The sequence below is a fragment of the Grus americana genome, chromosome 1, assembly GCF_028858705.1.
Source record: "Grus americana isolate bGruAme1 chromosome 1, bGruAme1.mat, whole genome shotgun sequence".
In the NCBI taxonomy this organism is placed as follows: Eukaryota; Metazoa; Chordata; class Aves; order Gruiformes; family Gruidae; genus Grus; species Grus americana.
The window spans coordinates 126,215,919-126,232,277 of record NC_072852.1 but is presented as its reverse complement, the minus strand read 5'-3'; the positions used below and the strand labels follow the sequence as shown (position 1 = coordinate 126,232,277).

Genomic DNA, 16,359 nt, shown 5'->3' with positions numbered 1-16,359 from the left:
GGAGAGTTTACTTTAATGACATCTATTTTGAACAGCACTGAGAAAAACAGTTACACAGTTTTATATTTTTACTGCAAAACCAAGCCTTGAAAGAATTAGGCACCTTTATAGCTAAAGTTACTCTCAAAGGTGTTGTTAGAAGGAACCATCAACACACCAGACAATTATTTATATCCACCAGACAGTTTTATATAAAAATCAAAAGAAAATGGTATAAAAAATTTTGTCAGGAGACTGACAGATTGGATTTTATAGAAATACTTTACACTTCCTACCTTTGTAGGATGATTTGAATCTAATTTTCCAGCCACTAAAATCCATTTACATTGCAGTCACTAACCTTATATTAATTCAGCATCAGAGAAGGATATGCTCTCTGACTGACATTATATGTGCCCAAATTTTTTACGAATTCTGTTGTAATGTTTTTTCAGACCCAGGAGTAAGTTAATCACAAGAAAGACTGTTGTAATATCTTTTCCCAAGAACCAGCCATGAAGAGCACAGTGGCAGTTTTTCCCTAAGGTTTACACATCAATCAGTAGAAAATAGTTCATAAAACATTCACATTTTTCAAGGAATTTATGGAAATTGTCTTTCTAATCTGGAAAGCTTTGTGGGAACTGAAAGTGTTTTGCTTAGTATTTTTAAAGGTAGACTGATGGAGTCAAGCACATGACCTCCACTGACTTCCAAAGGCACTTCTTCCCAACTCTCTTGATACATATTAGTGGTTGCACAGACAAGCAAACCATGCATACAAAAATTATTGCTGTAAAGACATGAGCACTCTATATAAGTTTGAAATGGTAAAAACATTGTTCAGAGGGAGGAGAGCTGTCTTAATGGGGGAAAGAATTATTTCCCTCTTCCTCCTCCCAGACTTAACTTCAATTTCAGTAGTCACTTTTGCAATAATACCCTTATTTTGGTTGAAGCTATTAGATATAGGCTGAGAGAGTTGGGGTTGTTCAGCCTGGAGAAGAGAAGGCTCCGGGGATATCTAATTGCGGCCTTCCAGTACCTAAAGGGGCCTAGAGGAAACATGGTGAGGGGCTGTTTATCAGGGAGTGTAGTGACAGGACAAGGGGTAATGGGTTCAAGCTGAAGGAGGGTCGATTTAGATGAGATGTTAGAAAAAAATTCTTTACTGTTAGGGAGGTGAGGCACTGGAACAGGTTGTCCAGAGAGGTTGTGGAGGCCCCATCCCTGGAAGTGTTTAGGACCGGGTTGGATGAGGCTTTGGGCAACGTGGTCTAGTGGAGGGTGTCCCTACCCATGGCATGGGGTTGGAACTAGATGATCTTTGAGGTCCCTTCCAACACAAACCATTCTATCATTCTATGATTCTATGATATATACAGTGAATACTGAGAAGCAGGGTAGCATATATGCAATGTAATTATTTTTTTAATGACATGAGTTTTTATTAAGTTTATAGTTTAATATATTCAGTTAGTAAAATGGAATAGTGAAGCTAAATTTACACCTCAAAGGCAAAATTACCCAAGTATTAATTCAGCCAAATTACTTTTTGCTAAGTATTCATTGTGCAGTAAATTGTTTATGGACATGCCTGTAAATTATTATGCTCATCAGCTCCTGGGACATCTCATAGCATTCTTGATACAGGCTGAGCTTTATTACTGCAGCAAATGAAATACTTGTGTTTTTTTAAAAATATCATGTATGTTCCAGTTTATCTATGAGAAGTTACCTTGTATATTGGATACACTTCATTAATGGAGGATGTACAGAGCAAATCAACCAACCAATTCAATAATGAAGATATTCACTAGCCAACAAAATTACAAAAGATCCCATCAAACACATTTCTAAAACTATTACCTTTTGAATTATCTTTGTTATGTCTCCACCAAAGCTGACAAGATTTCCTCTACCTAATCATCAACTTAGGTAAAGGACAATATGATATTTCATAGATGCTGGATTAAAAAGGAGAAGGATTTATTGGGCTGTCAGCAGCTTCCACCAAGGGAAACACTGACAAAGACAAAAATCACAGTCTGTTGTGCTCTGCTTCAGACTATCCAGAAGTTACAGGCAATATGGAATGAGCAACACCACCACAAGTAGTATCACTTATTTTTCCTGCTGCCCTTTGTGTTATACACTTCTGAGTACATAAAGTTTATTTTGCATTTCTAAAAAGGTTGTCGGTCACAGTTTCCTCTTAGAGGAGGTTTCCCCTTTCTCCTAATAACTACAGATAATGGTGATCATTTTCTGGATTTACTGATTAAATCATAATTTACAGACTAACCCTTTTGGAATTAAAAGCGAGCAAATTCTCTTCACTCACTACAATACCACAAGACACTATGTGACATCTGCTGGAGAGTGCTGGAAGTGATTAATATTGTGTGCTTTGTTGAGGACATAGTTTCCAGACACTGGTAGGTTTTGTAATCATGCCTTTTCCAACAATTCCAGCCACCTTGCTTCAACAACTGTTCTACAACCGCTTCTGGGTAAAATCCTAGCATAGAGGAAATACATTATTCACAGTGATTAATTTATTACATGCATACAAGCATGAAATAGCTGGCCTTACTACTTTTCTCCCAAAAGTCCCAGAGCAAAGAGAGCATACATGGTTGGACTGTTAAGCGGTACTTCACAGAGGAAAAAAAAAAAAAACCCACAACAAAACAAACCACCACAAAACCAACCAAGCAGAAGAGAAAAACTACCCAAAAATCAGCTTTCAGTATGCAGAGAACATCCTCAAGAAGGTCAAAGTTCAGTCAGACCCAGCTCACCCTGGAATAGTCACAACTGTCATAAATTTCTTTAACACAATGTTTCTGAAAAAGACATCCAATTAATAATTTTAATGCATTCATTTTGAAATTTTATATTTCAGTGTCTTTCACTTTCATTGGCATAAAATATATTGAGTTCACACAACATGGGAAAGCAGAGGAAATACTTCTGCTGTCAATTTTCAAAAACATTCACTTCTTTCAAAAGTACAAATATATTAGAAATGTAAATGCATTCACATCTAAAAAGTTAAGATTCTTGGATAAAAAAGTGTCAAAGCTGGTGATGCCCCAAAACCACATTTCCTACTTTGTTTGGGGGGTTTAATAATGAGTCCAAAAATAGGAACATGAAGCTGGAACTTTTTATGATATACAAAGTTTATTAAAATTAAATCCTCCTCTAATAGTGAAAAATTTGAGACTATTAAGTATTTAAGGAAGGATTTCTCATTGCCATGAATTCCCATCAAACCAATAGAGGAGGGCTGCTGGTATATACATGATCTCTCTCTCTAAAATAAGGTGAGGTCACTGTCTACCAATAGCAGTGAGTAAAACAGCATACGGTGCTACTGGTACCAAGGCTGAGAACAAAAGATCACTCATTTCACAACTCTACACTAGTTAACTAGTCAGATTTTATCTTCTAGAATCTACATTCTCCCCTTTTCCCTCCTCCCCCCACCAAAAAAAAAAAGAAAAACTACTAAAAAAATCCAACACCTAGACCCCTCAGTTCAAAAATACATATTTAAATATGCTGACAATTTTTAGAGCACGCTCTACTGCCTTGTTTTCATAGATTGAGCCCTCCTAGGAAATAGTATACAGCCATAGCATCTAGATGTTATCTACTCTAGATTTCAATGCCATAATAGAGTTACAAAGATGGATTTTGTTGAGCAAGGTCCAAGATGTTCTTGCTCAGGAACCTTCTCTGCAGCTGAGAAGAAATGCAGAAGTCATCTTTTTTGCCCTAATGTACATTCCGCCTCTCCTGGCAGATGACATGGGGTCCTATATATGGATAAGAAAGGTGAGGAATTCTACTGAAATGCTTTTTTCACTTTCAAATTAAACATGCAGATAAGATAAATAGTAGGAAAAACATGCAGTAACATGAATACCACAGTGTTTTTAAATAGGAAAATGTGTTTGTGTAAATACAGTTATAAAGTATATTTGACTAAAACAGTGAAAAACAATAAGGATTATGTTTAATAGTAAAAAGATCTTCTTGAGCAGGGAAACTAACAAAACCCTATTTTCTACAAATTTATATCTTATGTCCCTCACAACTACCTCAGCACCTCCTACTCCATCTCCCCAGTGACCCATTGCCCTTCAGCAACTCCAGTTTGTAATTTCCTTAAAATTGTCTTTTCCATCAGCAAAAACACGCAGTATTCTGAACTTCCTCCAACATCCCTGAAACAACAGCTGGCCAAAAGACACTAACTGCTATAATTTGTTCCAAGAAAAGCAAGCACTGACTGGCCAGGCCATTAGGCCATTAGAAACAAATATATAGTGAGATCACGCTGCCATCTTTCCGTTAGTAGGATAATTTTTGTCCTTTTCCTGTAATATTCCGATGCTTTATGAAAATTTTAGGAACCCTGTAATTCTCAAGCCCCTTCTCTGATTTCAGAACTGACGGAGCTGGCCACTGGTTTCAAACCAGTGGAGGAGGGAAGGGAGGAAAGACTCGCAAATTAACAGAGTGCAATTGTTGAAGTGTTGTTCCCTTAGGAACTAGACTAAAAAATGAAGAAATCTTTTTCCATGGAACATACAGTAAAATCATATACTATATCTCACAGACTTCCTGACTATAAACATATCAATATACTATAAACTATAGGTGGATATAATTTCTCATGGATACATAAATTTTAATAGTATATTTTCAATTACAATAATATTTGTTATTGTGATATATAATTGATAGACCCTTGGATAGAAAAATAGTTGTCACATTATTCCAAAAATTTACCTTGTATGTTAACTTGCTCTTGGTATAATTGGGCACCCATAAAATTTTTCTAGTGACCTTTCTCACTTGGCAATCTATCACAATATGATCCTGTGCCAGAGGTTTCTTCCCTATTCCCTTAAGGCTAAAGATGTTTTCAGTGCCAGCTGTATCATTTCGCAGAATAAGCCTTCCCTATGACAAAGGAAAAAGAAGGAAAAAAAAAGTTTCAGCACTGTAAAAGTCCCCTTTGGCTACCAAATCAACTCCTTTAGTCTATTAATCTTAAATCCAGACAACAAAGGATGCTTACAAGAAAGTGTTCCTATTGAATTTTTCTAAATTATGAGATTTAACAATATAAAGCCTTCATACTTCTAGATTTTATACCTCTTGACTTCTTTCTGGAAAACAAATATCCAAGCAAATATGTTCTCATGCATCCTTATTCCTCATGTAAAAGATAACTTTGCTCAATCATTTCCATCTGACCATCAACTAAAATGTTCTTCATAATTATTTGTTGTCAAAGGATTCAGGGCTTTGGGCTTTTAATGGTTTTATAATACCGGATGCCTAAACTATATTATATTTGGTTGGTAATCCATGCATAAGGATTATTAATGTTTCACAGAATTTTTTTTAATTTTTTTTCCTTTGGCAATTCACACAGTTGAATAGCAACCTGCAGTCAAAATCTCTCGGCTAGTATACAGGCAAAAATACATATACTGCTTCTTGTTAAAGGTGTCATAGCCTTTGCTCTGCTCTTTATTTTAGCATTCATAATAGTGGTTACTCTGATGGCAAAAGCAGCTCCTAAGTAGTGGCTTAACTTGTAACAGAAATTATTTTATGAAAGAAAATACCCATGATATAAATTCATTTGTGATGTATACATGCAATGAGAAATACTCAATGGTACTACTTTATTACTAAGGTAATGACATACAATTTAATGTATGTATTTAAATTCAGACTAACACAATGTACATTTTTATGATCAAAGTTCAGAATCTCTACAGACTAACTGGTCATTTCATTAAAATGGAGCATTTGATAGAAGAGCAAATAAAGGAAGAGAAAATAAAGGGTAGTGGGGAAATCTATCATGCCTAACCTTAAGCTTTGCAAAGTTAGTTACTTTGTTTTTTCACTTCAGCTGGTAGGCGATCTTCCAATTTCTGTCTCTCAAGCAGATGCTTAATGTTAGTAACTGCTTAAGCACATTCATAATTTTGACACTGATGTAAATTTTATTGACAGAAACATCCTTTTCAACTGTCGAAACTAATTTCCCTCTTACCGTTGTTATGCACTCAGCAATAGGCTTGAACATGAGAGGATACAGTGCTGTTTCACCTAGACCCACATTTATTAGAGGAGGGCCATAAAAACCCTGTCCTTCCAAAATTGCTTCAAGTTTCCAGTTCTGGCTGGACATGTTACTCTGAAATCAAAGTAAAAACGTAAATTAGATTATGCATTTAAAGCTCTTAACATGCCTTTCAGCTTTTACTTGCAATTATCATCAAATCTGAGCACAGTACTCATTTTCCCAAAGTACTCACTCAGAGCACCTTTGGGGAGAATAAAACAGTGTATTTTAAAAATGAATTAAGCTAATAATAAATCCCTTATTCCTGGCAGCCAGCAGTACTGGTACCAATACTATTAGTAGCAATACTGTCAACAGGAATGCTCATTAGAAAAATATGTACATGATATAGCTAATGGTCAAGATGGAATTTATAAGTAACTTTATAAAAATTTACAAGTATCTTTATGGTGCTGTTTAATGCTTGCCAAAGTTCTGTCCATCTGTAGAAAATCTTAGTGCACCTCTTTGAAGTGCTGATGTGGTGTACTAGCACATATTGCCTCATTTGGCTACTGCCTGTATTACAGATTCAGTCCTGCTTACGAATTAAGGTCTCCATCTCCAAAGACGTATTTACAGTCCTATGTTCTCGGAAACTTGTCTTTCAAGAGACTAATCTATTTTAAAGAATGCCCATCCTGAGTAGCATGAAAGCCTATTTAAGAAACATGTTTGTCTTGCATCCATATGTATCACAAGACTACTTGATTATGGTAGAAAGTGAGATATTTTGTAATACATGTTTGGGGGCTGCATAAAAATAGTAAAACTTAAATGATGCTATCCAGCCTTCTACTATTTGAAGGAACCAGATGACCAAACATCCAGTCTTAAAAAAGGTTAACATTCATCTGAAAAAGAAAATGAACTGACATTCAAGAACTAATACCTGCCTTGTCAAAACAGAGAAGATTTATCTGATTTATTAAAAGAGGAAGTAATCCTTTGACCCATAATAGTCTTTATCCGTGGAAAACTGTATGTAAATGTCAGAGATAAACAATGGATTTGGGGGAATAGAGATGATACCTCAATCCTTGTTTCCTTCTTTGAAAGTCTCTCAAGGTCAGCTATCTCAACCTCAGAAACTAAGAACCACCACCTGTTATCATCAGAGCTAACCCCTTGGTATAACGAGACCTGCAGTATCATATATCTAAGGTTTGATTAACGTGTATGATTAATGCTTAATTCTTAGTTGTTAAGAGGTAAATTTCCTAGTGGTTGAGCACAAATGCCTGTTTGGAATGTTGAGATTTGTATAGTGCCTCAGTTTTTCAAAATACTTCCATCACTGTAGTGTCCAGTTCTGTAATTATAACAGTTACATCATCTCTGCTAGAAAACATGGAGAAAGAAAAAAAAAAAGGTAACTGATATTCTCATGCTGAAGGTTAAATAAAAAGGGGGGAAAAAGGCATCAAAAGATTATTTTTATTCTCATGCTTTTTTCCTCCACAACATCAGGAACAACTGTACCTTTTGGAAAACCAGCTTGACTAATTTTAAAACTAGCAGGTCATCACTCTTTGCTAATCTACTGCTTTAAAAGGTGGGATAGAGGAAAAAAAATCACCATGATTGTTCTTTGGTAAGGAAAAGAGGAGGACAGTCAAAATTTGGGGGCTTAAGTTGTTTTATTTTCAATGATTTCTAGTGCCACTGGTATCAGATGCTTCCTTTATCCACACTAGTGATGATTACACCATAGAATCATAGAATGGTTTGTGTTGGAAGGGACATTAAATATCATCTAATTCCAACCTCCCTTCCTTGAGGGACACTCAAAGCCCCATCCAACCTGGCCTTGAACACTTCCAGGGATGGGGCATCCACAACCTCTCTGGGCAACCTGTCCCACTGCCTCACCACCCTCACAGTAAAGAATTTCTTCCGAATATCTAATCTAAATCTACCCTCTTACACCAATAAGTATTTCTTCTTATTCTCAAACACAAAAACTTGTCAGCTGGAGAAATGTAGTTGACAAACATGGTCACTTTGAAATTTGTCTGTAATAAATCCTTCTAACACAGCATGAATTTGTCTAAAAATATCTTTAAAGAAAGATATTAAGGTCAACCACAAACATTAGAAAATGAAAATAAAATATTTGTTAAATTCTGCTCTCTTGAACTTGTGCATTAACAAACAGTTTTAATTACTTACTCATCTAATTCTTACAGGATCTCTGCTTAATGCAAAATCTTATCTGAAGCCTGTTAAGTCTATGAGAAAAACAATTAATGCTAAGGGAGTTAGAATCTTTTCGCAGGATAGTAGGTGATTAAATCCAAGGTACATAATAAGGCTGCATGTATAGGACCTATGCCTCTTTCACTGGAGAGACTGAAAGTGAAGGAACAATTACATTCATCTCATGCCTGTGAGAATTACGGAAACTTCAGATGTTCAGCCTTAACTCCCATACAAAAAACCAATCACAGATTTCAGATTCAGGTGGGTTCTTTTTCTGTTTCTGTCACTAATTCACTGTGTCACTTTAAGCAAATCACTTGACCATTTTATTTGCTCCTTTTATAAAGTGTTCCACCTACCACACAGATGTTATGACAGTTTGCTAGCATCTATCAAAAGTGCTTTGAACACTAAATATTAGGTTCAAGAAACTAAGTTTAGCAGACTGAACAACCCCATATCTCAGCTTCACTCTCTATGATCGTGTCTTCCTCCATAGAGTATTTAAAATTTCAGTAATTTGAATGACAAATATAACAGTGCTAACTAACAACATAAAAGTATGGAAAAAATTCTGATAGATGCAGAAGCTCCAGCTAGAATGCATGTATATAAAAATGTAAAGTATCTAACTCCTTAACAGAGTAACACACATTTCTTAGACTGAACGTGAGAGAAACATTGTGAAGAAAATAATTGTAATCACAAAATTAAACTTAAGATGTAAAAGGACAGGAACAACTTGACATTTTTATATTTGTTTGTTCATCAATGTTTGATTTTGCAAATTTAGAGCCTAACATCTAGAGCAGACTTTGTGACCATGTGCATGCATTCCATAGAAAGAGACAGACTAACAGAGATACACATTCCCTCTCTCACAAACGCATGCATACACACAAGCAGAGTATATGCTCCAGTTGAGTTACTTTTTATTTCCTTGCTAAGAAAACAAGCAGGACTTAAAAGTCTAAAAGCATGAGTCCTGCATGAAATTTAAAAGCATATCATTAGGAACACTTAGAAGTAAAAAAAAAAAAAAAAAAAAAAAAAGCCAATCTGTTTAGAAACTCTCTGATATATATAAAATATATAAAAATATATCTACGTTAAATATATTTAAGAAAAAATAGCACAATAATATGATTTTCTTTGATTTTTTTTTCCTTTCTTAATGAACTAGTTCCTTGTCTGCTTTCAGTATTTTATAGAGCATCTACAGCATGGTTTTTCCCCAGCCATTAAGTCTCCTTGTTTGAATCTCCCCCCTCTCTTTTGTCTACAAAATCTCGTAATTTTTTTATAAATTAACTCACTAATATTCTTCTATGGCTTTAATATCAAAAGGTTACATCAAGTACATAGACCAAACCATAGTTCAAATCTCAGGAAATATTTTACCATTTTTATCTCTTAAAGAACGTCTACCCTTTCTCTCACAGCTTAAGCTCCTTCCCTATCATGTTTTCATATTTTTTTTCTTTTAAATCAGAAAAGTTCTCTAAATTTTGAGCAACAATTTTCTGAGGGAGATGATATTCCAACCTACACTCCATCTTCACTCCCTGGTCTTACTTCTCATGTGTCAAGGGTTTCATATACAAAATAGATATTGCAAAACTATATATGATATACTGCCTATGCTTGCCATATTTTTTAAATTGTATATAATCTAATTCTTCTATTTTACTCCATTTTTACTCTCCTTTTTTTTCAGAAACAATACATTTATTCCCTAGATTAAAAAAACTCATTTTTTCACTTTCAGTGTGATAACATTATTAAGTAACAGATTATCAGTTGTCAGGGCAGAAGTGAAACATTAGAACAAAGCCCATCAAAATAATAATTTACTTTAAGACCTGCCAGAAACTATTTTTCCCCAACAAGCTTTATGTTATGTCCAATGTGGACTTTGAGTAATAATACTCAAGTCAGTATTTACATGCATTTGTGTATTTTACAACTGTAAATTTTAACAATATTGATACGGTGTCCCTTTTTTAAAAATCCTGAATCTTACTATGGTTTCTAGTAGTAAAATGAACTTACTATTGGAATGTCCTGAATCACTGCCTGGTAAGCTGGAGTTAGAAATTCAAGCTCTGCTTCCGCATGGTCTGTATTCACTACACATTCAATCTCATAGACACGAACATCGCAGGAGGACTTCAGAAGAATCTGACAGGGGTAGCAACCGGCATAACGAGGAATGAATTTTATAGGAAGCTCAACGGCATCACTTCTATCTAAAAACAAAACACAAAAATTGCAATGTTGTAAAGCTTTTCAGAAACATTGAATTCACAAGCAGAATGTGGAGAGAGTTCCAATAAACTGTAGGAGAGTCTCCCCAGCAGTAGATGCAACAATTTAAGACAAACGATATAATTTTAGGATTGTTATCATATAAGCATAACCAAATATTTATTTTCCTAAAAAAAGGGTATATTTAAGCATCTAAACAATATTTTCTATTGGTTTTAGTAGTGCACAGAAACAAATATTTTAAAAGATCCATTAAATCTAGTATAAAAATTTAATGTATATGAACTTCTGTAAATATCAAAAAAGTATAGTAGTTACTATAAAAAGAGTTCCCCCGTCCAACTCTCCCAAGAGTCTCTAAGAAACCTGCAAAATTACATGAAGACTGCAGCTGTAAAATCTTTGCTGCAGTTTTATATGTAACAAAGACTGTTTCTTTTCACTGTTTTCCAAGGTCAGAAACCAATGCCTAAAGTTGGAAAAGATGAGGAAGGTCACAGACAATGTAATGACACAACAGAACCGTTCAGAAAAAAACTCCAAACACACTGCCTCTCCCTGAAGGGGAACACCTGACAAATTCTTGTGGAATTTCCCTTCTTGGCTTCTTTTCTGATGATACGTATGATAACTGGACTCAAACTATTCTAATATCTTCAATGATGACTACTGAAATTTGAAAGTGCAATCAATCTTCATTTGTTATGCTGCTCATTCTATTTCACAAAGTGGTGCTCCTCATGTATTCAGTTCTTACCTTTCTGCAAATGAACAGCAAATTGAAGCTTTCTTGTTGCCTTATGACATCACTACTTCATTTTTTTCACAAAAATAGCTCAAGTTCAAGAGACGAATCATACAGAATGACATTATTAATCTTTTAACATTACCAGGCTATCAAAAAGATTATAAATTGCACTGCAGGTTTAACCCTCTCTGAAATAAATTAGTTTGTTCTCTTTTAAAGACAAGATTAATGGCCTGGTAATTTTTGAATTATTACTTTTTTTTCTATTTTGTCACTAAGTTATTATCCCCATTGGCTATCTTCCACAAAAGTGACCTGAGTTTGTCAGTTATGCAAGGAATGAAACTGTCCTTTCCATTCTTCAGTTCATTAGTACAGTCCCTAATTTTCTCTGTCTACAAGAATTATTTTAGGATGTTGAAACAAAATACATATTTAAAATTCAAAGTACACATTTTTAATACTTGCATTTCAAGATAAAGTAGATGTTTGCAACATTTGAAGAAAGATAATAAAGTGTGCTGGAAGCTCAAAAAAGTATTTCTGTATGAATTTTACTGTCTTGCACTAAATGGAATTGTATTATTAATAATTAGAGTTATCTTTCACTGAGTTGGACCCATCTTTGAAATGCATACTTTCAAACAGAAATGCCTCTTATAGCAAAAAAAAAAAAAAAAAGTCTTCCTACCCATCCCATTCCATATTCATAATATTTATTTGGCATTACTTTTGTTAAAATATTTGTTTCTTATGCATTAAAAGATACATTGAAGAATAAGTCAGTTGAATCATTGAAATACTGTGATCAATTACAATCAATGAAAAGGAAAGCAAGTCAACTGGTGATGTTTATTTAACATGATAAATATTTTATGCAATAAGACATGGTGTCTGAAGTGAGACAGGATCTCCAAATTAAAATGATTACAGAAATCACTTGCCTGTGAATTATAGGTGAAGGTTGTTTTTTTCTGCAAAATGTTTTTTCATGCTAATTTTAAATACCATAGACTGGGCCTAAAAATTTCTCACTTTAGCATGTTTTCTTCTTTCTCAGTCTCATAAGATATTCAGCAAAGATTATATATATATATTGCACATTATATAAGCTGTTATTCAGCAACGATGGTACTACATAGAAGCTCAAAGCTAAATTTCACAGTGAAGTTATCTCAACCTCTGACACCATGTATGTGTCATAAATAACTGATTAAATTAACCTGAAGACTAAATTTGCAGGTATGGACTCCTAGAAGGTTAAATAAGCAACCATATTGAAGAACCCAGACTCTTCCAACTTCTTATACATTTATAGACCTTATATATCTAAAGACCTTATATATCAGGTCTTTGAATGAGCTCATCTGAATTAGAATATCTCTGTACTCAGTAGTCTTGAAAAAGCAACTGCTCTTTTATATCCCTTAGTGACTGCTGATATGTTTTGAAATTTTTGCTACCACTGTGTATGTTTATTTGCTGATTTTCTTTTGCTTTATCTGAATACAACAAAATTGTAGAAGAGTTTCTAAAAAACCTACTGTTTTGGGGGGGGGGGGGGGGATGTTTCCACTTAAATACAGTATATCATTACACATCTAAGCAAACAGTTAAATACACTTGATCAATCAGAAAAGGAAGATCTACTGGGGAAAGAAAAAGGAATGAAAGCAGGTTTTCCTTAATTGATTTAAAAATGCAAATGGCAGATAATTTTTTTCAATATCTTGCCATGAATAGTCAGCAGCCATGTTCATGAATCACATTCAGAAGCCAGTGAAGAGCTGTGTGGCACTACAATAAAGTAGAAGAAAGAGTTTCTTGGGGAGTTGGTTGTTTAATAAATGTTGCCCATCAGTATTTCTGAATAATACTCATAGAAGCTTAGATTGGCTACACAGTCACTATGCCATTGGGCAATTGGAATGCTGCCAAGTAAAAAGTTTGCTTAATATAACTTAAGAAATATAGTAAAGCTAAGGTGCTTTCTTAAGTCATCCAATGCATAGCCCGTACTGAAAAGGATTAGCCAAATCATAAAGTATTAGACTGAGAAAAAAAATAGTAGAGTAATAATGCAAAGTCTCTTTATTTAAAATGATGACAAGGATAGAGCTAAGATCTCTTTAAAACATATGTCCAAAATTTACAAATATCAAAAATTTCAAAAGTGATTCTTCATGACTGGAAGAAGGAAATGGCTGAGACAAGATCTTTAAAAAATAAGCAACAGAGGGGGAAAGAAGGAAGTTAGGCAAAATTTCCTACAAACAGAGAAGAGAGCACAGAACAAATAAAGAGTGTGCTGAATGCATAAGGAACTATTACATGGAGAGAATCAAACACCAAGTCTTTATACCACTTACTGCAAAATAGTAAGTTAATGGAAAATTAGTAATGAAGGCTTAATGTCAAAAAGATATAACAAGAGCTAGCTAGAGATTTCTATAGAATGTATGATAACACACATTCCTTTCTTTTTGCAATCTAAGATTCTCTATGGGAAGAAGGTTTCTTTTTAAAAAAAGAGAAAAAAAATTAAGCCAGTAGTCATTTAAACAGAAGTCAGGAAGGAGTCACAACAACCTGAATAAATTAACTGTAGGAACAATTACCAAGAAAGTAGAAAATTTCTAGCAATTCTTGATAGTTCTACAGAGAACACTTTCATCCATTCACTGGGGAGGAAAGGAAAAAAAAAAAAAAAAAGAAGGTTCTATTTGGATATTCTTTGCAAGTATAACAGCAGGCAGCCAGTATTGTCAAATCCTGTAGAAGAGGCAACAGAACTCTGATATTAACTTTAGATACTGAATCTAAATTAGATAGAAAGGTAGAACAACATTTTTTCATTGAAAATGCATTGTAGACTTTTATTTCTTCCCGGACAATTTTAATGCCGAAATAGTACAACCTAGCCATCAAAAAAATATGGGTTTAGTTTTATTTTCCTGCCTAGGATTTTTGACTGTCTTTATAAACTAGGAAAGAAACTAAACCATATGGTATGACTAAAAGCATTCTAGGTGAACGCTAGCCTTAGAAAAGTTCGACAATGTACATGATTATAAAATACAGTAAGTGTATATCAGGACATACTTGCTTAGGCGCATATCCATTTGAAAATTAAAATCTTACTGTTATGTTAAAGAACTGCACAAATTTATCATTACCTATGTAATATAAATGTATCTTCATCATTACATGGCAACAGCAGTTGGTATTTGGTTATTATTATAATGTATAATATACAGTATTGATATGCTGGTACTGACATGCTGCTGTATTGGTTTTGCATACAAATTGCTATCAATCATTTACTCCTATATATTTTCTTTCCTTTAAAATACCTCTAGTTCAAAGGTATTACTATCAGGTTTCTGCTAATAGTACAATTGGTAATGTAAAGTCCTTTCAAGGCAGAAGATTGCAAACAAAAAACCAGTCTGAAAAACGAAAACCAAATAAACAGGAATCCCTTCTTATAAAGTACTTGCATGCTGTAGTATTCATGCACTGTCACATGCAAATATGTGAAGCACTTTACCTCACATTTCTACACATTTTTTTCCATTACTCAAAGCCTTCCCCAGTGTAATGTTACAATATATAAAAGCACTGCATATTCCAGATAATTCCTGAATTTCCTAACTCTGAGATAAATGTTTATTGCTTTTATATCTGGATACCCACCACAGTGCTTTAGTTTTAGTTTGAGATATTGGTAGCAATAGATCTTGTATTATTTAGGCACTTGCTCAAATTTATCTGTAGAATGTTTCCCTTTTACAACAGAGAAGATCCTACGTATGCCTGAACTTTGTTTTCCAAATTTTGTGTGTACTAAATTTATGGTCCTTAATTTTTGTTAAACTTTGGTGCAAATAATTTATGAGTACTCAGAAATCTGATAACCAACTTCCATCTTCCAGTGTAAAATTTCTCCTCTTTTCTCCAATCAACTGATTTTTACTTTAGCTTTGATCTTTCAGTCTTCATTTATTGCAACTTGATGTCTAGAAATGTGTAGTTCTATTTACTTTCGTGCTATTTTAGCTTTTAAGTATTTTGTTCTGTCTTTTTTATAAGACTAAGTGGTAGAAAGATTGTTGTTTCTCTCATGCTTGTGTCAGTATTTAATAAACCTCACATTAACATCATTTTTCAGGTATCATAAATTGTTTTGTTACAAATCTGTGTGTTATGTAGAAAGCTCTATGCTTTCTGCGTAAAGCCCCTTTACAGTTGGACACATTCTCCCCTTTTTAAGTGCTTACAGGTAACCTGAACAGGATCTCTTTCCCTCAGAGATCACTGAGAGATCAAGCTATTCAAGCTTTCAAGACTTTGAAATAATTACTATAGCACTTCCTGAACCCTTCCTCATTTGTAACCTCCCTTCTGAAGTATTGGAAACCAGAACCGGATGTGATGTTCCAGGATTACTCTCCCTTTCATAAAACAGTAATAGCACTTTTCAATACCTAAACTGTATTCTTCCAACTGTGCATTCAAGGATCTTTGTTTTTCAAAATTTTCCAAAAAATTCCTTAATTAAAGAGAAGGAGCTGACATCAGAAAAACACAGAGTGGGAAATAAGGCTGAAATCTTCAATTCACACTGTAAGTACTCTGCTACTTTGCATATTTCCCAAAATTTTTCAGAGACATCACTTTGCAAAACAAAGCCCTTCCTCCCCTTTCAACCTATGCTATTTCATCTTTGATATATAACTTTATTTAGTATAAATACCATGTTGTTCATATAAACTCAACTGCCGAGCAAGCTGTTCTGCTTAGTTAAAACTTAGTTAAAGCTGATCTTTCATTAACTGCTGAAAAGACAAATAGGATGGATTTTTGGTTTGGTTTTCAGAGTTTTACCCAAAAATCCATACCCATTTCCTTCTTTCCCCACCATAACTGGTGTTGTGCTGCTAGACAGCAGCAGCAAATATACAGCAGATAAACTGCTTACAAACTCTGTTAAACAAAG

At 34.2% G+C, this 16,359-nt stretch overlaps 1 protein-coding gene across 1 annotated transcript in view; it reads right to left on the bottom strand.

Moving 5' to 3' along the window:
* Positions 1 to 16,359, bottom strand: part of CFAP47 (cilia and flagella associated protein 47) — a 362,349-nt gene that overhangs the window by 170,892 nt on the left and 175,098 nt on the right. The window contains 3 exon segments of the mRNA XM_054819861.1: positions 4,786 to 4,959; positions 6,071 to 6,214; positions 10,397 to 10,593. Coding sequence (XP_054675836.1) covers positions 4,786 to 4,959; positions 6,071 to 6,214; positions 10,397 to 10,593 — 515 coding nt within the window.